At 37.7% G+C, this 25,986-nt stretch overlaps 1 protein-coding gene and 1 long non-coding RNA gene across 2 annotated transcripts; both read right to left on the bottom strand.

Annotated features, from left to right (window-relative positions):
- Positions 1-17,475: 17,475 nt before the first annotated feature.
- On the bottom strand, positions 17,476-18,867 carry LOC140840440 (uncharacterized). The gene is made up of 3 exons (XR_012119975.1): positions 18,720-18,867; positions 18,135-18,194; positions 17,476-17,562 (listed from the first exon to the last, which is right to left on the bottom strand). It is a non-coding gene; the product is annotated as an uncharacterized lncRNA (long non-coding RNA).
- Positions 18,868-19,297: 430 nt separating this feature from the next.
- LOC140840760 (uncharacterized) lies at positions 19,298-19,759 on the bottom strand. Its single transcript, XM_073207929.1, has one exon. It carries the CDS (start codon positions 19,757-19,759, stop codon positions 19,298-19,300), a length of 462 nt encoding a protein of 153 aa, XP_073064030.1.
- Between the last annotated feature and the right edge of the window lie 6,227 nt (positions 19,760-25,986).

Raw genomic sequence — 25,986 nt, forward strand, 5'->3', positions numbered from 1 at the left:
AGATTATGGTGTGTTGAGTCTTTAGACTCACTAGGTATGATGGATGTAGGTGGTTCTGAGGGAGGACTTGACGGGTGATACTACTGGACTGAAGGTGCACACAACCCGAGGACCAGCACTTCTACTTTTCCGCATTTACGATTATGAATTATGAATTATGTTAAAGATTTTTAAGATTATTTACTTAAGCTTTTTGAGAGATTTTTGAGAGGTTTAGTATGGGCTTTACTTTTCAAATTATTGCTTTTTAAGTTTGGTAAAACGTTTGACGATTTCTGGTTTGACTTTTCCCTTTCAATTTTCAAATACTAGTTGGATGATTTACTTTAAAATGGTGCAAGATTATTTTATTTGCATGTGCATGCAATGACCGAAAATGTGAGAGATTTTTTTTTTAAAAAAAAAAAAATTCTAGTACTTTTAAAGCAATAAGAGATGAGGACGTTTCAGTTGGTATCAGAGCAGTGGTTCCTGTAAAGGGTTGTGTCACCGTCAGCGCCGGGAAGATCAGTCGTCAAGCCTCAAAGTTGTAAGTTTTAAATGCTTTATATGATTTTATGATGTTACCTGCATAAGTACATGAATTAAATGTTTACGTCACATGTTTAGTAGCTTTATGATAATATATGTTTTATATGCTTTGAATTTTTATGCGTTACGATATGAAATGAAAATTATTTTATTTTAACGCATGTTGGTTTGTGGTGGAATTGGACGATATTGATTTTTGGGTTTTAGAATTGACGTTCTATTTTTTGGGCTATAAGTTAATCGAGAATTTTATGAATACTTTTGAGAATTGTAGATTTTCTAAGAAAATATTTATTATTCATGGTTATTAGTCGAATAAATTTTTGGGAATTAGTCATAAGGAATAATTATACGAGGATTATTGCAACGACTTTGGGAATAATAAAATAGATAAATTGGGATTTTAAGTTGATGAAAAGTAAGATTGGTTATAGAAGTTTACTTTTGGGTAAATAAGTTTAAGTTTATTGAAATTATGTCATGGGAAAACGGTAGAAGAAAATTAAGAATACCGAGAACTTATGGGTTTACTGTAGGATTTTTGAAATTAAGGACCAATTAAGATAATTTTTGAGGAAATTAAGAATTAATTTTGTAAATATTAAGGAATTTGGGGACTAGTTTAGAAATAAGCGATAATTTGATGGTTTAAATGATAGGAATTTTGAGGATTTAGACTTTTAAGAATATTTGGAACCTTGGGATATTAAGGTTGTAACGTTATAAGAAATATTAATCAAGGATTTTTAAGATTGAATCAAGATTAAGCTTGAAAATCTAAGCGTTAGCGGATGCGTTTGGGATTTTAAGATCGAAATTTGACAAGTTGATGAATATTTTGGGTATAAATTAAGAAAAGTAATATATGATATGTATGGTCATCCATATTTTTATATTGGGAAATTTAAGAAAAGTTGAAATTCGAGGATAAAATAATATAGCACTAAGAAATTATGGGTCTTTTTAAGTTGCGAGTTGAAAATAAGGATTTAAGAAAGAAAATTTAATTGGGATACTAGAACTGAATCTAAACTTTGGGTTATCTAGGATAAACGAATTTCGGGTCGAAATTCAATTTAAGGGGGGGAGATTGTAACGCCCCGAAAATTTAAAGTCCACGCAAAACGCATGCATGCAATTATTAAATTCTTTGTACTTTAGTTAAATTGTTTTAATAGCATTAATTATTTATGTGGTGCATATTGCATGTTTAAAATATATTTTTCTACATGATTGTATTAAAATGGTATTTTTAGGAATATTCAAGTGACGATCGAGGAACGGGGACCGAGGGCTAAAAATTTAAAGGATTTTTATTAAATAATTATTTTTAATTATTTAAAATGCGGTCGATGTTTTTAATTAAATTTTTTCGAAAAGTTTAGAGTTTTGAGATGATTTTATACGCCGGGATGTAAATTTTATCGGTATTGGATTTTTAAATAAAATGCGAGCTTTTTAGCAACTCGGCTATTAAATTCACATTTTTATTTAAAAGAAAACTTTGTTATTATTTTATTTAAGATCTAATTAATTTAATTGGGCTTTAATTTATGGCTTAATGGGCCTAAAATCTAGATTTGGGGATTTATTAGTATTTAAAATACAATTCTAAATCATAAACTCATTCTAGACCTCACAAATTCCATCGGCCACTTCTTTTAAATTTTAAAAACTCCCAAACACCACACAACACCCACATCTCACGGCTGCACACACCCATCACTTGGAGGAAGGAATTTTCGAAGGCAAGCAAGAGAAAGCCCTAGCCGTCTCTTCCGTTCTTCGACGTCGATGATAATTCGTGCATTTAAAACGCAAAGGCACGCCATATTTCTTTCTTTTCTCATCTATCACATCATATTAGTGTTTTAAATTATGTTTGCATGATAAGTTTGAACTTCATATGAAATTTTCGTATTATTGCATAACCATGTGTAAAACTCATGATTTGAAGTTTCAAATTCACGTTTTTATGTACCAACAAGGGGCTGCCATGAGTTAGGAATGAAACAAGCATGTTTTACACAAGTTAAGGTCATTAGAGTCCCACATGTCGGCTGCACATCACGAGAAACAATCGGGTAGCAAGTTGCTGTCACGTAGGAGGAGGAGGGGCTCGGTTTTGGGTATAGGATCTTGTCTTGGTCATGGGTTGGGACCAGGGCATGGCTAGGGTCAGGGGTGAGTCAGGAAGAGAGTCCTAACCATGCTAGGACTCGATGGTGAAGGCTGGGAAGAGTCCTGAAACATGAGGACTCCCACCCGAGAACAAATTAGGAGCAGCGCTGGTTGTGTTGTGCGGGGAAGAAGGGGCTTGGCCTGGGGGTTCTGGGCTGGGCTAGGTAGACTCTTTAGGGTCCTAGGAGGGTGCTTAAGGGCGTGGGCATGGGCTGTGGCGGCTTGGTTGGCTGCTGGTCCCAGAAGACATGAGGCATGCATAGCAGCATGTGCTGCGCGTGATGCTGCTGTCAGGCTTCAGTGCTGCGTGCGTGGGTTCAAGGGCTTGGGTTGGTCTGGGCATGGTTTGGGCATGGTCCAGGGAAGGTTAGGGTCGTGTGGGCTCGGTGGTGGCTCGCTTGGGAGAGTCCTAGACTAGTTAGGAGTCCTAGATTTGCAAGGATACACATGCACAAAACAGCAGAATAGTAGGGCCGAGTTCCAGGGAGTTTTGAGCGGGTTAGGTTCATGTTTTGGGGCTGGGCTTTCACAGTAGGGTCCCTAGATGGGTTGGCTAGGTTTTGGCTCGAGGCGGCTCGGGCGTGGCTCGAGTAAATCGAGAGATGGCTCGGTGCGTTCGATAAAGGGTCAAAAACGAAAATTCAAAGGCTAAAAATGAATCCAAGGGTCCACGGGGGTGGCTCACGACTTGGAAGGGTAGGATAAATTATAAAAATGCTATGTTAAAAATTTGGGATCAAAATAATGATTTTTGGATTTATTCGAGATTTAATCGCCGCACGAAACGCTAATTAACGAGTTAATTGAAAAGTATAGTTGTATGCTTCATAAAATCATGAGAAATTAGATTTAAGCTTAAATAATTATTATAGGTCTAAGTTTTTAATTTGGGAATTTTATGATGAGATTTGGGATTTTTCGGGATTAAAACGCATTAATACGTCTCACTTAAAGGATAAATTAAAAACTCAAAGCACGTGCCCCCTCTTACCAAAGCTGTCATCTGGCGGCCATATAATGGCCTCATGGGTCACTGATTTAGGCCAAATAAAAATATGAGAAAATTCATATAAGCTTAAATAATTATTTGGGACATCTTAGAGTCATAAAATCAAGAAAATAGTCGAATTCGTAAAAAGTCGAGTCCAGGAGTAAAACGGTCTTTTTACGTCGAAAAACTAGTAAAGGTCATGGCAGTGCCCGAAATGCTGTTTTCATGTTAAAAATGATATTTTTAAATGTTTATGAATTTCTCATGATTCAATTATGATTTTTAAATGTCTATTTGATTTTTATTATTTAAGAAGACATTTAAAATACATGTTGCATGCTTGGTTTCAAAAATGGAAAATGTAAATGTATTCATGATTTTTCTAAAGTGATGTGAATGAAAAATGTTGAAGGATGTGAAGTGATTGTGACTAATTCATTAATGGTGGCGACGTCGTGAGGGTTATGGTCTCAGTGGGAGCCCGACGATCGTGTTTCCATCATTGCGAATATGTGGTAACGGATATGTGGTAACAGTTTTGTGGTAACGGAAGAATGGGAATATCGTGAGGGGAGAAGGCCCCAGAGGGAGCCCATTTATGGGAAAAGGCCCCAGAGGGAGCCCCGACGATCGTATTTCTATTCGATCATGTTAGGCCAAGGCTCAGTTGACCGGTGAGAGTGTCGCTGATGTCCCCGCCGCCCAGTACTGTGGTTTTATGTAGATGGATCCATCGTCATGTCATGTCATGTTGAGGAAAGTCACAATTAACGATCTGAATTCAACAAAGGAAAAGGAAAAGGAAAAGGAAAATGTTTATGATCATGTTAAAATGTTATGTCATGTTGAGGAAGAAGGAAAAAGATTAAGGTTTATTTATGCATGTCATGAAAATGTTTATGTTTAAAGTTTTATGCATCATGAAAATGTTTACGAAAATGTTTATGTTTAGGCATCTTCATGAAAACGATATTTTAAGTACAAATATTTTTCACCGTTATATGTTGACTGTATTACGTATTACTCGTTATAAAGATTATGGTGTGTTGAGTCTTTAGACTCACTAGGTATGATGGATGTAGGTGGTTCTGAGGGAGGACTTGACGGGTGATACTACTGGACTGAAGGTGCACACAACCCGAGGACCAGCACTTCTACTTTTCCGCATTTACGATTATGACTTATGAATTATGTTAAAGATTTTTAAGATTATTTACTTAAGCTTTTTGAGAGATTTTTGAGAGGTTTAGTATGGGCTTTACTTTTCAAATTATTGCTTTTTAAGTTTGGTAAAACGTTTGACGATTTCTGGTTTGACTTTTTCCTTTCAATTTTCAAATACTAGTTGGATGATTTACTTTAAAATGGTGCAAGATTATTTTATTTGCATGTGCATGCAATGACCGAAAATGTGAGAGATTTTTTTTAAAAAAAAAAAAATTCTAGTACTTTTAAAGCAATAAGAGATGAGGACGTTTCAGTTGGTATCAGAGCAGTTGTTCCTGTAAAGGGTTGTGTCACCGTCAGCGCCGGGAAGATCAGTCGTCAAGCCTCAAAGTTGTAAGTTTTAAATGCTTTATATGATTTTATGATGTTACCTGCATAAGTACATGAATTAAATGTTTACGTCACATGTTTAGTAGCTTTATGATAATATATGTTTTATATGCTTTGAATTTTTATGCGTTACGATATGAAATGAAAATTATTTTATTTTAACGCATGTTGGTTTGTGGTGGAATTGGACGATATTGATTTTTGGGTTTTAGAATTGACGTTCTATTTTTTGGGCTATAAGTTAATCGAGAATTTTATGAATACTTTTGAGAATTGTAGATTTTCTAAGAAAATATTTATTATTCATGGTTATTAGTCGAATAAATTTTTGGGAATTAGTCATAAGGAATAATTATACGAGGATTATTGCAACGACTTTGGTAATAATAAAATAGATAAATTGGGATTTTAAGTTGATGAAAAGTAAGATTGGTTATAGAAGTTTACTTTTGGGTAAATAAGTTTAAGTTTATTGAAATTATGTCATGGGAAAACGGTAGAAGAAAATTAAGAATACCGAGAACTTATGGGTTTACTGTAGGATTTTTGAAATTAAGGACCAATTAAGATAATTTTTGAGGAAATTAAGAATTAATTTTGTAAATATTAAGGAATTTGGGGACTAGTTTAGAAATAAGCGATAATTTGATGGTTTAAATGATAGGAATTTTGAGGATTTAGACTTTTAAGAATATTTGGAACCTTGGGATATTAAGGTTGTAACGTTATAAGAAATATTAATCAAGGATTTTTAAGATTGAATCAAGATTAAGCTTGAAAATCTAAGCGTTAGCGGATGCGTTTGGGATTTTAAGATCGAAATTTGACAAGTTGATGAATATTTTGGGTATAAATTAAGAAAAGTAATATATGATATGTATGGTCATCCATATTTTTATATTGGGAAATTTAAGAAAAGTTGAAATTCGAGGATAAAATAATATAGCACTAAGAAATTATGGGTCTTTTTAAGTTGCGAGTTGAAAATAAGGATTTAAGAAAGAAAATTTAATTGGGATACTAGAACTGAATCTAAACTTTGGGTTATCTAGGATAAACGAATATCGGGTCGAAATTCAATTTAAGGGGGGGAGATTGTAACGCCCCGAAAATTTAAAGTCCACGCAAAACGCATGCATGCAATTATTAAATTCTTTGTACTTTAGTTAAATTGTTTTAATAGCATTAATTATTTATGTGGTGCATATTGCATGTTTAAAATATATTTTTCTACATGATTGTATTAAAATGGTATTTTTAGGAATATTCAAGTGACGATCGAGGAACGGGGACCGAGGGCTAAAAATTTAAAGGATTTTTATTAAATAATTATTTTTAATTATTTAAAATGCGGTCGATGTTTTTAATTAAATTTTTTCGAAAAGTTTAGAGTTTTGAGATGATTTTATACGTCGGGATGTAAATTTTATCGGTATTGGATTTTTAAATAAAATGCGAGCTTTTTAGCAACTCGGCTATTAAATTCACATTTTTATTTAAAAGAAAACTTTGTTATTATTTTATTTAAGATCTAATTAATTTAATTGGGCTTTAATTTATGGCTTAATGGGCCTAAAATCTAGATTTGGGGATTTATTAGTATTTAAAATACAATTCTAAATCATAAACTCATTCTAGACCTCACAAATTCCATCGGCCACTTCTTTTAAATTTTAAAAACTCCCAAACACCACACAACACCCACATCTCACGGCTGCACACACCCATCACTTGGAGGAAGGAATTTTCGAAGGCAAGCAAGAGAAAGCCCTAGCCGTCTCTTCTGTTCTTTGACGTCGACGATAATTCGTGCGTTTAAAACGCAAAGGCATGCCATATTTCTTTCTTTTCTCATCTATCACATCATATTAGTGTTTTAAATTATGTTTGCATGATAAGTTTGAACTTCATATGAAATTTTCGTATTATTGCATAACCATGTGTAAAACTCATGATTTGAAGTTTCAAATTCACGTTTTTATGTACCAACAAGGGGCTGCCATGAGTTAGGAATGAAACAAGCATGTTTTACACAAGTTAGTGTCATTAGAGCCCCACATGTCGGCTGCACATCACGAGAAACAATCGGGTAGCAAGTTGCTGTCACGTAGGAGGAGGAGGGGCTCGGTTTGGGGTATAGGATCTTGTCTTGGTCATGGGTTGGGACCAGGGCATGGCTAGGGTCAGGGGTGAGTCAGGAAGAGAGTCCTAGCCATGCTAGGACTCGATGGTGAAGGCTGGGAAGAGTCCTGAAACATGAGGACTCCCACCCGAGAACAAATTAGGAGCAGCGCTGGTTGTGTTGTGCGGGGAAGAAGGGGCTTGGCCTGGGGGTTCTGGGCTGGGCTAGGTAGACTCTTTAGGGTCCTAGGAGGGTGCTTAAGGGCGTGGGCATGGGCTGTGGCGGCTTGGTTGGCTGCTGGTCCCAGAAGACATGATGCATGCATAGCAGCATGTGCTGCGCGTGATGCTGCTGTCAGGCTTCAGTGCTGCGTGTGTGGGTTCAAGGGCTTGGGTTGGTCTGGGCATGGTTTGGGCATGGTCCAGGGAAGGTTAGGGTCGTGTGGGCTCGGTGGTGGCTCGCTTGGGAGAGTCCTAGACTAGTTAGGAGTCCTAGATTTGCAAGGATACACATGCACAAAACAGCAGAATAGTAGGGCCGAGTTCCAGGGAGTTTTGAGCGGGTTAGGGTCATGTTTTGGGGCTGGGCTTTCACAGTAGGGTCCCTAGATGGGTTGGCTAGGTTTTGGCTCGAGGCGGCTCGGGCGTGGCTCGAGTAAATCGAGAGATGGCTCGGTGCGTTCGATAAAGGGTCAAAAACGAAAATTCAAAGGCTAAAAATGAATCCAAGGGTCCACGGGGGTGGCTCACGACTTGGAAGGGTAGGATAAATTATAAAAATGCTATGTTAAAAATTTGGGATCAAAATAATGATTTTTGGATTTATTCGGGATTTAATCGCCGCACGAAACGCTAATTAACGAGTTAATTGAAAAGTATAGTTGTATGCTTCATAAAATCATGAGAAATTAGATTTAAGCTTAAATAATTATTATAGGTCTAAGTTTTTAATTTGGGAATTTTATGATGAGATTTGGGATTTTTCGGGATTAAAACGCATTAATACGTCTCACTTAAAGGATAAATTAAAAGTCACTGATTTAGGCCAAATAAAAATATGAGAAAATTCATATAAGCTTAAATAATTATTTGGGACATCTTAGAGTCATAAAATCAAGAAAATAGTCGAATTCGTAAAAAGTCGAGTCCAGGGGTAAAACGGTCTTTTTACGTCGAAAAACTAGTAAAGGTCATGGCAGTGCCCGAAATGCTGTTTTCATGTTAAAAATGATATTTTTAAATGTTTATGAATTTCTCATGATTCAATTATGATTTTTAAATGTCTATTTGATTTTTATTATTTAAGAAGACATTTAAAATACATGTTGCATGCTTGGTTTCAAAAATGGAAAATGTAAATGTATTCATGATTTTTCTAAAGTGATGTGAATGAAAAATGTTGAAGGATGTGAAGTGATTGTGACTAATTCATTAATGGTGGCGACGTCGTGAGGGTTATGGTCCCAGTGGGAGCCCGACGATCGTGTTTCCATCATTGCGAATATGTGGTAACGGATATGTGGTAACGGTTTTGTGGTAACGGAAGAATGGGAATATCGTGAGGGGAGAAGGCCCCAGAGGGAGCCCATTTATGGGAAAAGGCCCCAGAGGGAGCCCCGACGATCGTATTTCTATTCGATCATGTTAGGCCAAGGCTCAGTTGACCGGTGAGAGTGTCGCTGATGTCCCCGCCACCCAGTACTGTGGTTTTATGTAGATGGATCCATCGTCATGTCATGTCATGTTGAGGAAAGTCACAATTAACGATCTGAATTCAACAAAGGAAAAGGAAAAGGAAAAGGAAAATGTTTATGATCATGTTAAAATGTTATGTCATGTTGAGGAAGAAGGAAAAAGATTAAGGTTTATTTATGCATGTCATGAAAATGTTTATGTTTAAAGTTTTATGCATCATGAAAATGTTTACGAAAATGTTTATGTTTAGGCATCTTCATGAAAACGATATTTTAAGTACAAATATTTTTCACCGTTATATGTTGACTGTATTACGTATTACTCGTTATAAAGATTATGGTGTGTTGAGTGTTTAGACTCACTAGGTGTGATGGATGTAGGTGGTTCTGAGGGAGGACTTGACGGGTGATACTACTGGACTGAAGGTGCACACAACCCGAGGACCAGCGCTTCTACTTTTCCGCATTTACGATTATGACTTATGAATTATGTTAAAGATTTTTAAGATTATTTACTTAAGCTTTTTGAGAGATTTTTGAGAGGTTTAGTATGGGCTTTACTTTTCAAATTATTGCTTTTTAAGTTTGGTAAAACGTTTGACGATTTCTGGTTTGACTTTTCCCTTTCAATTTTCAAATACTAGTTAGATGATTTACTTTAAAATGGTGCAAGATTATTTTATTTGCATGTGCATGCAATGATCGAAAATGTGAGAGATTTTTTAAAAAAAAAAAAAATAAATTCTAGTACTTTTAAAGAAATAAGAGATGAGGACGTTTCAAGAACAGCCGGATAACTCCGGTGAGATATAAATATCCGAGTATAAACAATGTATTAAATGCAATCATATAAATCATATATAAAAGCATAAACAAACATCAAAACATGTATCTAGTCTGACTACATGAATCAATGACTCGTGATCTAATCATATCTTATCTCAAATCTAGGGATCCCAATCTAATTTAGACTTTGGTATTCTGTATCGAGTGTCTGAGATAGACGTCGATCTACATCTAAAGCTCTTCGATACACCATAAGTCTAGAGTTTTATCGGTTCTGAGAAAGACTCGGCAGTTCTGCCCTAACTAGGCTGATCTGCCCTAGACTCGGACTCTGACTTTGTTCTAAGTCAATACATTAACATATCAATCTGATAATCTGCAAATATCAATGCAATAAAATAAAGTATGTGATTTAGGGAAACTCAAGTCAAACCTAACTCGAGTTGTGCAATCCCGAATCAACATTTATTTATACCTTTCTTGCTGTCGATCTGATACAATCAAAGTCTTGATTCAAAGTCTGTCACTGTTCAATCTGGCAATGACAATATCAATACACTGTATCAATATTCTAATCAAATCACGACATATCTGTTTTACATATTCTGACAGTACAATAGTACAATCTTGCGATACTGATAATACCATATCAGTCTATACCAATTCCAATAATTTACAATCAACCACCGTACAAATCTGACATCACATCTCAGTCAATTTACCTCTGAAATTTATAACAATTCCATACTCAATCTGTTTCTTAATCTGACTTCGATTCTATGATGTCTACTATGTCAAGAAAACCATATATGAATCGTATCTGATTCTGGACATAGCATAATTTCAAATCTTAACAAAACGTAACAAAACTTACGTCCTGTTGTAGCTGTCGTTGCTAGGAACACGGTGCCGTACTCGGATTTAAATTCTGGTAACCGAGTCAAACAAACTCACAATTCAAAGCTTGAAGGAACTTGAGAGAATTTGTAGGGGAAATTTCGATTCTTGCTACTGGTCTCGAAGGAATGAAGAATATACATTATATATATAACAAATTGCATGTGTGACAAGTGTCCACACAAGTCATAATTGCACTTTAGCCCTTGAATTCTTCACTATTTGCAATTTGGTCCTCAAAACTCTTTTTAATTCCATTTCAATCCTAATTAATTACAAAAATCATGGAATTTAATTCATCATTCCAAAATTCTTAAATTAAATAATCTTGGATTAAAATGATATAATCTCGGGCGTAACAATTCTCCCCCTCTGAGATATGATTTCGTCCTCGAAATCTCAAGCAATCATATCAGAGGCAATCAAATCAGAAATAACATAAACTGAAATAGTAAACTCACATCAGTGGAATAACTCTGGAAATTCCTGTCTCATATCTGATTCAGTTTCCCAGGTTGCTTCTTCAGTGCCATGACGAGTCCATTGAACTTTCACAAGTGGAATGGTCTTCGTTCTGAGCTGTTTTTCTTTACGATCAATAATCTGAATCGGTTTTTCAATATAGCTCAACGTCTCATCCAATTCGACCTCGTCTGGCTGAATAGCATGTGAAGCATCAGGAAGGTATTTCCTTAATAACGATACATGAAAAACATCATGTATCCCAGATAATGAAGGCGGTAAAGCGAGTCGATAGGCACGATCTCCTATCTTCTCGAGAATCTCATAAGGCCCGATGTATCGTGGAGACAGTTTCCCTTTCTTGCCAATTCTGACAACTCCTCTGAAAGGTGAAATCTTTAAGAAAACTCGGTCTCCAACCTCAAATACCAATGGTCTACGTCGAACATTGGCATATTTGGCCTGTCTGTTTTGTGCTGCCTTCATTTTCTTTCGAATTAGCTTCACTTTTTCTGTCATATCTCTGATCATATCTGGTCCAATCTCAGGCACTTCAGAGATATCATCCCAATACAGAGGGGATCTGCACTTCTTTCCGTACAACGCTTCGAATGGTGCCATCTCAATACTCGTCTGATAGCTGTTGTTGTACGAAAATTCACAAAGCGACAATGCATCTTGCCAATTAGTGCTAAAATCTAGCACTACTGCTCTCAGCATATCTTCCAATGTCTGGATAGTCCGTTCTGACTGTCCGTCGGTCTGTGGATGATATGCGGTACTCAGATGTAACTTCGTACCGAGAGCTTGCTGCAAACTCTGCCAGAAGTGCGAAGTAAATCGAGGATCACGATCTGATACAATCGACTTCGGCACTCCATGCAATCTGACCACTTCTCTGACATAGATCTCTGCCATCTGGTCAAATCTATACGTCATCTTGTACGGTATAAAACATGCAGATTTGGTCAATCTGTCAATCACGACCCAAATCGCATCACAACCTTTGGAGGAACGTGGCAACTGTGTCACAAAATCCATGGAAATGTGATCCCATTTCCATTCAGGAATGGACAAACTCTGTAATAAACCTCCTGGTTTCTTTCTTTCTGCCTTCACCTGTTGGCAATTCAGACATTTGGAAACAAATTCAGCGATATCAGTCTTCATTTGTTTCCACCAGAACTGTCTTTTCAAATCGTTATACAACTTTCTGCCACCAGGATGAATACTGAATCGATTGTTGTGCGCTTCTGACAATATCTGTCGTCTCAAATCTGAAATATTCGGCACAACCAGACGATTATTCACGTACAAGACGTTATCACGTACCTGATACTCTGATCGATGTCCTGTTCTGACCATTGCTACAGATTTCTGTACATTCTGATCAACTTTCTGAGCTGCCTTAATTATCATAATCAGTTCTGGTTCTGCTTGCACCGTATAAAGTCTCAACGGTTTATAATCTGTTTCAAATTCTAATCCAGACAAACAGCAGTCTTCTATCAAATTTGAAACACCAATCGTCGATAAGGATAAAGAACCTACCTTTCGACTCAGTGCATCAGCTGCTGCATTAGACTTTATTGGATTGTATTTGATTTCACAATCAAAATCTTTAAGCAAATCAAGCCATCTTCGTTGCCTCATATTTAATTCAGATTGTGAAAACAGATATTTCAAACTCTTATGATCAGAATATATATCAAATTTCTCCCCATAAAGATAGTGTCACCATATCTTTAATGCAAAGACAATGGCTGCCAATTCTAGATCATGAATTGGATAACGAGTCTCATGTGGTTTAAGCTGTCTTGAAGCATAAGCGATAACATGCCCTCGTTGCATCAGTACACATCCCAACTCTCTGTGAGAAGCGTCGCAATAAACCACAAAATCACTAGTACTGGATGGAATAGTCAACACCGGTGCACTGGTCAGTCTCTTCTTCAACTCCAGAAAACTGGTCTCACACTCTTCAGACCAAACAAATGGAGCATTCTTCTGAGTCAGTTGAGTAATTGGTTTAGCTATACTCGAGAAATCTTTAATGAAACGACGGTAGTATCCTGCTAAACCCATGAAACTGCGAATTTCAGGTACTGATGTCGGTCTTGGCCAAGAAATCACGGCTTCCACTTTACTGGGATCAACTGATATACCATCTTCAAATATAATATGACCCAGAAATACTACCTGTCTTAGCAAAAACTCACATTTCGACAGTTTAGCATATAACTTCTCAGCCCTTAGAATTCGCAACACAGTTCTTAGATGCAGCTGGAGAATTCGTCAGACCAAACGGCATGACAATAAATTCATAGTGTCCATACCTGGTTCTAAATGCCGTATTTGAGATATCAGAATCTCTGACTCTCAGCTGATGATATCCCGATCTCAAATCAATCTTGGAATATACTGAAAAACCCTGCAACTGATCGAATAAATCATCTATACGAGGCAAAGGATATTTACTCTTTATCGTTGCCTTGTTCAGTTGCCGATAGTCGATGCAGAGTCTCATCGAACCATCTTTCTTTCTTACGAATAATACTGGAGCACCCCAAGGAGACACACTCGGTCTGATGTACCCTTTGGCCAGTAAATCTTCCAACTGATCTTTCAATTCTTTCAATTCAACTGGTGCCATTATGTACGGAGCTCTAGAAATCGGTATTGTACCTGGCATCAGTTCAATGCTGAAGTCTATCTCTCTAACTGGAGGTAATCCCGGGATCTCATCTGGGAAGACGTCAGCAAACTCACGTACCACTGGCAGATCTGTCAATGCTGGACTCGACTTCAGTAAATCTACTGAATATACAAGGAACCCTTCTGCTCCTTTCTGTAACAATCGAGTCATAGATAATACGGATACTAAAGGTATTCTCGATCTAGAACCCTTCCCGTAAAATTTCCACTCTTCAGCCATATCTGGTATGAATCTCACTATCTTGTGGAAACAATCAACTGTCGCTCTGTACTTGGTCAACGTATCAATACCGATAATACAGTCAAAATCAGACAACCCAAGTACGATGCAATCTAACTCAATCTCATGCCCGTCATACTGTAGTACACAATGGTTAACCGAATTTACGGATATCAAACCCGTCCCTAAAGGCGAAGAGACAGACACTACAGTAGCTAAAGACTCTACAGGCAATGCATGACTTAATGCAAATCGTTCAGAAATAAATGTGTGTGAAGCACCGGTATCAATTAATACGTAAGCAGGATAACCACATAAAGAACAGTTACCTGCCACCACGTCATCTGGTGCTTCCTGGGCCTGCTCTTCTGTCAAAGCGAAGACTCTGGCCTACTGTCTCGGAGGCTGACCAACTGTCTGGCTTCCTCCTGGCCTCTGCTGTGACTGAGCTGGCGCTGGCTGAAATGTATGAACAGCAGCTGATCGTCTCTCAGTCTGTGCTGCTGATCCCGATGACTCGGCCCCCTGAGCTCTCTGCAAACCTTTCTGTGGACACACTGTAGCAAAGTGTCCCGGCTGTTTACAGAAATTGCAACTACCATTCACTCCCTGGCATTGCTCAATAGCATGTCTTCCTCCGCAAGTCTTTCAATAAACTCCAGTGTAACTCTGGCTCTGTCTAGTCCCACCGGAGCTGGAAGAACTACTGCCAGATTTCTTGAATTGCTTTCCCCTGGCTTTCAAAAATTCTTTCTTTCCTCCACTACTGCTGCCACTCTCAAATCTGGGAGGTGGTTGTTGTGGTCTCGGTGCTGGAGGCACAAATGAAGCCCCTTTCTGTCTCATCAGACCGGCTTCTGCTCCCTTGGCTCTGTTCAGGGCATCAGTAAAATTATTCGGTCGCCCTGTGTTCACCAATGTGAAAATGTCGGGGTTCAGGCCATTGATGAACTGGTCAGCAGTAGCTTCTTCGCTGTCAGCCACATGTGGAGCGAATTTCAGCAAGGAGGAGAATTTTGACACGTATTCTTCTATGTTCATCTGTCCTTGCTTGAGGTTGGCAAACTCCGCCCCCTTGTCCTTCCGGTACGACACTGGAAAGAATCGTTGATAAAATTCAGTTCTAAATATATTCCAGGTAATATTTGTACCTCTATGCTCCATGGCTCTCTTCCTCGTAATCCACCAGTCCTTGGCAGCGTCGCGTAACTGGTGTCCAACTAATTTCACCCTCTTCTCATCGGTATACTCCAATGATTCGAACATCATCTCTATATCATCAAGCCAACTCTCACACTCCACAGCGTTCTCTGTGCCTTTCAAGGTTGGCGGATGAAATGACTGAAATCGTTTCAGTAACGTTTTCATTGGAGTCGGTGTTACATCCATTGTAGGATTGGATGTACTTCCTTGTTCTGGTACTCGTCTCGGAGGCATATCTAATAATCAAATAGATTAGTAACAAATACAACAATTCTGTTGCAATCCTCCTCTGATTATCTTACTGCTGATCTAGAATCAATACTGATCCAATCTCAATAAAACATATTACTATATCAAATCAGATAAACAAGTAACATGTAATAAAGCAGTAAGACATGCTAGCATTCAAAAGCAGGAAAGAAAACCTCAATCTACCCCGCTCACTAGCCTCTTCTATCTCAATCTAAAGGATCTATCGCTCTGATACCACCTGTTGTGGGGACCCAGACGCTAATCATCTTTTTAATCATGATTGGGACTAATTAATCCATTATAATAAACAAGGTCTAATTTTTTTTTTTAAAATGCGGAAGGTAATGGAATCAAACTCCTATACATCTCAGTATAAAAGTATAAATCTGATACAATATACAATCATACATACTCAGGTTCAACAACTACTATCAAGTGTTTAAACCCTAGCTCTAGTCCAAGTCCGGTATCACCACTCTAATCTCGGTCTGTCTTCACCTCTGTGACCCTGTACCTGTCCCACCTGTTGCCATGCACACATACAAACAAGACAACAGCCGGATAACTCCGGTGAGATATAAATATCCCAGTATAAACAATGTATTAAATGCAATCATATAAATCATATATAAAAGCATAAACAAACATCAAAACATGTATCTAGTCTGACTACATGAATCAATGACTCGTGATCTATTCTTATCTTATCTCAAATCTAGGGATCCCAATTTAATTTAGACTTTGGTATTCTGTATCGAGTGTCTGAGATAGACGTCGATCTACATCTAAAGCTCTTCGATACACCATAAGTCTAGAGTCTTATCGGTTCTGAGAAAGACTCGGCGGTTATGCCCGAACTAGGCTGATCTGCCCTAGACTCGGACTCTGAATTTGTTCTAAGTCAATACATTAACATATCAATCTGATAATCTGCAAATATCAATGCAATAAAATAAAGTATGTGATTTAGGGACACTCAAGTCAAACCTAACTCGAGTTGTGCAATCCCGAATCAACATTTATTTATACCTTTCTTGCTGTCGATCTGATACAATCAAAGTCTTGATTCAAAGTCTGTCACTGTTCAATCTGGCAATGACAATATCAATACACTGTATCAATATTCTAATCAAATCACGACATATCTGTTTTATCAAATTCTGACAGTACAATAGTACAATCTTGAGATACTAATAATACCATATCAGTCTATACCAATTCCAATAATTTACAATCAACCACCGTACAAATCTGACATCACATCTCAGTCAATTTACCTCTGAAATTTATAACAATTGCATACTCAATCTGTTTCTTAATCTGACTTCGATTCTATGATGTCTACTATGTCAAGAACACCACATATGAATCGTATCTGATTCTGGACATAGCATAATTTCAAATCTTAACAAAACGTAACAAAACTTACGTCCTGTTGTAGCTGTCGTTGCTAGGAACACGGTGCCGTACTCGGATTTAAATTCTGGTAACCGAGTCAAACAAACTCACAATTCAAAGCTTGAAGGAACTTGAAAGAATTTGTAGGGGAAATTTCGATTCTTGCTACTGGTCTCGAAGGAATGAAGAATATACATTATATATATAACAAATTGCATGTGTGACAAGTGTCCACACAAGTCATAATTGCACTTTAGCCCTTGAATTCTTCACTATTTGCAATTTGGTCCTCGCCACGTAATCATGCAACATGTGACGTCATATGCATAAAATTTTTCTTTTCGACGACGTAATAATATAATGCATATACGACAAAATAGTGCAATCACCACACTATCTACGTCAGTGTAGCAGAAACAGTATAATAAATACACACATACAACTCAAATATTACAATAAGATATACTGTCTCTATCTACTATCAACTACAGGACTATTTGACTAGACACACCTAGTCCTTCACCACTATCCTGTCTCACGCATAGTCCTGTAACCTGTCCAACAGAAACAGCCCCCAAAGGGTGAGCATATACAACAATCATCATCGTAATACATAACAGTTATATTAACAACAACATAAGATATAACTGAAATGATAACAGAAATACCCCCTTTGTCGTTTCTGGACAATCAGCCAACAACAACCTCAACAACATCACAATGCAACAACATCGACGATACGTCGCACCCCAACACCGGCGACAGCAATATCGTCGAATGAACAACAACATCGACGATACGTCGCACCCCAACACCGGCGACAGCAATATCGTCGAACGAATAACAACATTAACGATACGTCGCACCCCAACACCGGCGACAGCAATATCGTTGAACGAACAACATCAACGATACGTCGCACCCCAACTCCGGCGACAGCAATATCGTTGAACGAACATCAACGTGACAACATCAACGAGACATCTCCCAACAACGATAGTCAACAATAATAAACAACAACAAATATAATATCAAATCACCCAATTCCGGTGATTTATCATCGTTCAACGCAATAGTATTCATCAATGCTAACAATAACAACATATGCTCGTACGTCAACACGTACCTGATAATCGAGTATATATAAATCCTGGCTATTTCTTTGATCCTGAGGCTTGTGATGTATCTAAATAATTCAACAACAATATCAGATCATTGTCACCGTATCAACACAATCATAACAGCCTCAATATACAACATCAAATAGCCCAACAACAATTAATTCAACAAAATATAAAACTCGATTATAAATTCGTATTGTTCAACAATTTAATAATCTGGTGTATTTAATTCACAATACTACCATCAAATACACCCTAATTAATTAACTTCAAATAATAGGCTATTTTACAACATCCGTCAAATTACGAAAACTTTATATCAACATGTAGCCTATTCTTCGTAGACTCCAAATATATAATCAGAATTAATAACAACTGACAAACAACTCTCCAATCTCAATCCAACGATAAAAAATCCCTAATTATAACAAATTAGGAATAATTCAAAATAACACCACTATAATCTTCTCTACTTCGTTAAAATCATACACTACTCAACAATCTTCAATTTCAGTATGATTTAACAATTTATCGGATTTATTCCAGAAATCGACGAATTTCAAACATCATCAAAACTACAAAATTTATACCTCAAATCGAAGACCTCGTGTCAACGATCCCAGAACTGAAGTCGGTTCGTCGATTGGATAAACCGATAAGTCGCACGATTGAAAAGAAAAATCAAAACTGTATTTGACTCACTCTCTCACCTCACGTCTCTTGCCTCTGTTACGTTCGGTGGAATTGATTTGAAGAAATCAATTCCACCGATCACACTTAAATTTTATTTTTTTTTATTCTTTTTTAATATTATATTAATAAAATAATATAATATAATATAATATATACTATTTAACATTTTAACATCGGTATATCTCTTTGGACCAGTCAAACGATCAAATTTTCCAAAACTCAAAACATGAAACTTCTATATCTTTGAGTTTTCTACGTTATATCCAAATTTCAAATCATTTGAACTTCATATGACCAAACTATGTCATATTTCTCTCTTTAAAAATCATTACTTATTTAGTAATCTCACATTACTAAATCAACAATTTGTAATATTTACTTCAGGCATTACATTTCTACCCCCCTTAAACGAATTTCGACCCCGAAATTAATCAACAACAGTAATAACATGCATAAATAAAGATACGTAATACCATCAGAATAAGTAGGGGTAGAGCTCCCTCATATGCCGCTCTGTCTCCCAAGTGGCCTCTTCGACACCTCTATGCTCCCACTGAACCTTCACCATCGGTATAAGCTTACTACGAAGCTTCCGTTCAGATCGATCCAAAATACAAACTGGTCTCTCAACATAAGACACATCAGGATCTAACTGAATCTCATAAATATCCAACACATGTGAAGGGTCAGGCTCATACTTCCGCAACATCGACACATGAAACACGTCATGAATACCAGATAAAGATGGAGGTAGAGCCAATCGGTAAGCCAAAGTGCCTACCCGCTGCAATATCTCATACGGGCCAACATACCTTGGTGCCAACTTTCCTTTCATACCAAATCGCACTGTGCCACGAAATGCAAAGTGGGAGAAACTTTGGCATAATATCGAAGAGGTCTCGCTAGGGCGGTCAAAAGTGACCGTCCCAGCGAGCATTGTGGTCTGGCCGAGGATTATTTTGCGCAAGTGTCTCGCTAGGGCGGTCACCAGCGAAACCAAGAACATGCTCGAGGAAGCTTATTCGAAGACCTCTCGCTAGGGCGGTCAAAATATACCGCCCTAGCGAGAAGCGAGATAGAGAAAGATTTGTTTCCAAATTTCTAGGGACTCTAGCCTACACTAAAACCTAACACACGAGATCAGCAGCCGTTTTTATCATCTTTTATCAGACTTTTCATCATTTTTCTTGGAGAAGAGGCTAGGAGAAAAGGAGATTTCGAAGACCTCGAGATTTCCACGCGTCGTGGCCATCATCCATCGTCATCTTTAGTATTTTCATTATTCAGTATTTTATTTCTTACATTGATTGTGGTTTTTATCATGAATTTCAGTAGCTAAAACTCTAGATTTGTTGGGATTTGAGGGGATCCTACCCCATACTCGGTGTTTAACATTATTTCTCGACGTTTTTATTAGTGATTTGTTTATTCTATTGTTCGTTCTTGTTTCAATCGAAGCCTAGCTAACTTCCTTTGATTATTTCATGTTGTTGATGATTTCGATAGAATAATTAACAATAGAATCAAATAGTATAAACCACGGATTTACAATATTAGTAGATATACGGAATTGGATACGTGTCGATAGTGATAGTTCACCCGAATGAAAGCTAGTGGATTCCATAGAATGTAATGCAATCTTGAACTGTTAAATATTTGAGAACACTTGAGTACTGCATGTTTTTGATTAGTATTATTATAGCTCGACAGAGTATATTAATTAGTCTAGGGAATTCCGTCGAATGCACGAGTAAAAGTCGAGTGTAATTATTTAAACACGAGTGGTAGGTGAACTGCTACTTCCCAACAAATTCATTTCTCAATTGATTTAATCCAAATTAATCATTGCTTTCTTGAATACGTTTTCTTCGCATTTTAATTATTTTAGTTGTTTAATTTACATTAGTTAATCATCAACTCATTTTATCGTTGCTAAATAATTTTTACTTGAAAATAAAAATAGTGTGACACGGTCCTTGTGGAACGATACTCGTATTCACTTACGTTTATTATAACTTGACTATCGTGCACTTGCGATATTTAAATCGAGCTTTCATTTATAAAATAAATTTCGGGACTATTCACTGTGCAAGTATTGCTCGATCAAGTTTTTGGCGCCGTTGCCGGGGACTGTTGATTCACGATTTTTTATTTTCACTTAAATTCTTTAGTATTATTTATTTTATTGTTATTTGATACTCGCATTGTGTTGCAGATTTTTCTTGTGGTGCATGCGAAGATCACTCGAGATAAAGCTTGAGCCATTTGACCCCGAGATTGAACGCACAGCTAGACGTCGACTACAGCAGCAAAGAGCAAAGAAAAAAATGGAAGACGAGCAACACAGAGAGGAGCCAAGGCGTATACCGATGTTGGATTATGCACAGCCGTCTCTTGATGGAGCACGTCCAAGCATCGTAAGACCAGTCATCCGAGCTAATCAGTTTGAGATCAAGCCAGCTATCATTCAGATGATTCAGAACACTATCCAATTTGGGGGAAGTGCACTTGACGACCCTAATTCTCATATAGCTGACTTTCTTGAAATTCGTGATATTTTTAAGTTTAATGGCGTGTCTGATGATGCTGTTCGTTTGCGGTTATTTCCATTTTCACTGAGAGATAAAGCTAAGTCGTGGTTAAACTGTTTTCCTGTAGGGTCTATTACTACATGGGAGGATATGGCAAAGGCATTCCTGATCAAGTACTTTCCTCCGTCGAAGACTATGAAGCTTAGAGCCCATTACTACTTTTGCTCAATATGAGCAAGAGTCACTTTACGAGGCATGGGAGCGCTACAAGGACTTGTTGAGGAGATGTCCACACCATGAGCTGCCTCTTGGGTTAGTTGTTCAAACTTTCTACTACGGTCTGCTTACTCCTAACCGTTCTATGATAGATGCTGCTGCCTGTGGTAACTTACTGAGAAAGACGGCGGAGGAAGGATATGAGTTATTGGAGGAGATGGCTGCTAGTAGCTATCATCCTCAGTCTGATAGGCAGAGACGAGGTGCTAGAGTTAATCAAGTTAATGATTTGTCGGCGGTTTCAGCACAGTTAGAGGCTTTGAATAGAAAGATTGATGGGATGAGCATGAGTGGGTCGGCTATGCGACTGCAAGAAATTTTATGTGATAAGTGTGGGGGTGAGCATGATGTGCAGGATTGCCAAGATGGAAATCCATTCTATGTACCTGAAGGAGCACCGGTAAAACAAGTGGAATTCCAGAACCGTCCTAGAAATGACCCTTACTCGAACACATATAATCCGGGATGGAGGAATCACCCAAACTTTTCATGGGGAGGTCAAAACAACCAGCATCGCCAACAAAGAGGTCCACCATATGGGATGCACCAAGGATTCAAGCCAGAACCGTCTCGGGAGGAGAAGTCCAATTTAGAGCAAATGATGACTAAATTTATTTCTGCAACAGAGACGAGATTTCAGAACCAAGATGCATCCATAAAGGGGTTAGAGAATCAAATTGGACAATTGGCTAAGTTAATTGCTAATAGGGAGCAAGGAGCTTTGCCAAGCAACATGGAAACTAACCCAAGAGAACATGTGAAGGCGGTGGAATTGCGTAGTGGAAAAGCACTCGAGTCTAATGAGGAAAAGACCAAGCACGGTGAGGATGAGGTGGAAAATCGAGGAGGTAATTCTTCTAACTCGACATCTACACCTATTGCACAAAATAAAATTGTTATCCCTCCACCTTTTCCTGCAGCAATGAAGAAAGCTAAATTAGATGCACAATTTGGTAAATTTCTTGAGATATTTAAAAAATTGCAGATTAACATTCCTTTTGCTGATGCTTTATTGAATATGTCAAGTTATGCAAAATTCTTGAAAGATATCTTAGCAAATAAGCGGAAGCTAGAAGATCATATGAAGGTGAATTTGACTGAAAATTGCTCCGCTTTAGTTCAAAACAAGATGCCTCCTAAGCAAAAAGATCCAGGGAGTTTCTCTATACCTTGCATTATTGGTGACATTAATTTTCATAAAGCTCTATGTGATCTTGGTGCGAGTATTAATCTGATGCCTTTTTCTATGTTCAGGAGACTGGGATTAGGTGAACCCAAGCCAACCAGGATGTCGTTGCAGCTGGCTGACAGATCTGTCAAGTATCCACGTGGGATTATCGAAGATGTTTTGGTGAAAGTGGATAAGTTCATTTTTCCTGCAGACTTCGTGGTACTTGACATGGAGGAAGATTTAGAGATGCCTTTTATCCTAGGGAGACCGTTTCTGGCTACAGGGAAAGCACTGATTGATGTTGAGAAGGGAAAATTGAGATTGAGAGTTGGAGAAGAAGAAATTATTTTTGATGTTTTCAATACTCTCAAGCACACAATGCACAATGATAGTTGCTTTCGTATTGATGTCTTGGATTCTCTTGTTTGTGATTTTGTGCAGGATGGATTGAAAGAACCATTGGAGGCCACTCTCACTACTGAAAAGCAGGAGGACGAGCTAGACGAGGAAACGATGGAGATGGTAGCTCACTTGAATGCCATTCCACCTTGGAGAAAGCAAGTGAGGCTTAGACTAGAGGAATTGGAAGACAGAAAAGATTTAATGCCTCAAAAGTCAAGCCTAGAGGAGCCACCTACTGTGGAGCTCAAACCACTACCTCCTCATCTCAAGTACGTATATTTAGGAGAAAATAATAAATTGCCTGTTATTATTTCCTCTTCTTTGACAGATGATATGGAGAGTAAGCTCTTGGGAGTCCTCAAGGAGCATAAAGGAGCGTTCGCTTGGAAGGTTTCGGACATAAAAGGGATAAGTCCTTCGATCTGCATGCACAAAATTTTGATGGAAGATAAATACTCACCTCTAGCACAACCACAAAGGAGACTCAATCCAAAGATGCAAGATGTAGTAAAAGCTGAAACAATTAAACTTCTGGATGCAGGTATCATCTATCCTATCTCTAATAGTGCGTGGGTAAGTCCTGTACAATTTGTGCCTAAAAAGGGTGGGATTACTGTTATTACTAATGAAAAAAATGAGTTGATTCCCACTAGAACTGTTACGGGTTGGCGTGTGTGCATAGACTATAGGAAATTGAATGATGCAACCCGTAAAGATCACTTTCCCTTGCCATTTATCGATCAAATGATTGAACGATTAGCAGGTCATGAATTTTATTGCTTTTTAGATGGATACTTGGGATACAATCAAATCACAATTGCACCTGAGGACTAAGAGAAAACTACTTTCACTTGCCCTTATGGTACTTTTGCGTTTAGGCGTATGCCCTTTGGTTTACGCAATGCACTTGCAACTTTTCAAATATGCATGACCGCTATCTTTCATGACATGATTGAAAATTCCCTTGAAATTTTTATGGATGATTTCTCTATTTTTGGCTCCTCATTTAATGAATGTCTAGAGAATTTGAACTTGGTGTTAATTAGATGTGAAGAGAGCAATTTGGTGTTAAATTGGGAGAAGTATCATTTTATGGTTCAAGAGGGGATCGTGTTAGGACACAAGGTATCAGAGAATGGAATTGAGGTTGACAAGGCCAAGGTGGAAGTAATCAAAAACCTACCACCACCTTCATCAATAAAAGGAGTTAGAAGTTTCCTAGGGCATGCTGGTTTTTATAGGCGTTTTATTAAAGATATTTCTAAAATTGCTAAACCTTTATCCTCTTTGTTGATGAAAGATGTTGAATTTAATTTTGATTCTACTTGTCTGCATGCATTCGAGATACTCAAGGAAAGCTTGGTGACAGCACCTGTTTTGACTGCCCCTGATTGGGAGTTACCATTTGAGGTGATGTGCGATGCTAGTGATACAGCTGTTGGTGCGGTGCTGGGTCAAAGGAAGAACAAGGTATTTCATACCATCTACTATGCAAGTAAGACTTTAAATGATGTTCAATTGAATTACGCTACTATTGAAAAGGAATTACTTGCTATAGTATTTGCTTTCGATAAATTTCATTCATACCTTGTTCTGTCTAAAGTAACTGTGTATACAGATCATTCTGCCCTCAAATACTTGCTTGCTAAGAAAGATGCGAAACCTAGGTTAATTAGGTGGATTTTATTATTGCAAGAATTTGATCTCGAGATTCGAGATAAAAAGGGTGTGGAAAATGTAGTTGCTGATCATTTGTCTAGGCTTGAGCATGTTAGAATTAAGGGCAATGACGATGATATAGATGACTGGTTTCCGGATGAACAATTGCTTGAGATGAAACTTTGTCCATGTTATGCAAATTTCGCTAACTTTCTTGTCACAGGCACACCTCCACCAAACCTATCGTTTGACCAACGAAAGAAATTCTTTTCTGACGTGAAATACTATTTTTGGGAGGAACTGTTTTTGTTTAAAATTTGTGCAGATTCCATGATAAGACGGTGTGTTGCGGAGGAAGAGTTTGATCGAATTCTCAACCATTGCCATGACCGTGAGGTAGGTGGTCATTTCGGACCAATAAGGACGGCATCCAAGGTACTTGAAAGTGGCTTTTATTGGCCAACTCTCTTTAAAGATGCTCGTTCTTATGTGCTACATTGTGATAAATGCCAGCGGTCAGGTAACATCTCTAACCGGCATGAAATTCCTTTAAATAATATCATTGAATGTGAGGTTTTTGATGTGTGGGGGATAGACTTTATGGGACCGTTTCCTAGTTCTTTCACGAAAAAATACATCTTGGTTGCGGTGGATTATGTGTCTAAGTGGGTAGAGGCGGAAGCGTATGCCACTAATGATGCTCAAGTGGTCCTAAAATTTTTAAAGAAAAACATTTTTAACCGATTTGGAACACCACGAACAATCATTAGTGATGGTGGCACGCATTTTTGCAACAAACTATTTGAAAAACTTTTGAGAAAATATGGTGTCACACATAAGATATCTACCCCCTATCACCCCAGACAAGTGGTCAAGTGGAAGTGTCGAACCGAGAGATAAAGCGAATTTTGGAGAAAGTGGTAGGTGTCAATAGGAAAGATTGGTCGATGAGGTTAGATGATGCTCTGTTGGCTTATCGTACTGATTTTAAAACACCTATAGGCACTACACCATATAGGTTGCTTTTTGGTAAAGCATGTCATCTACCAATAGAATTAGAGCATAGAGCATATTGGGCGACCAAAGCACTAAACTTTGATTTTGCTCTTGCAGGTGAAAAACGAT

The sequence above is a fragment of the Primulina eburnea genome, chromosome 9 (genome assembly GCF_022965805.1).
Source record: "Primulina eburnea isolate SZY01 chromosome 9, ASM2296580v1, whole genome shotgun sequence".
NCBI lineage: Eukaryota > Viridiplantae > Streptophyta > Magnoliopsida > Lamiales > Gesneriaceae > Primulina > Primulina eburnea.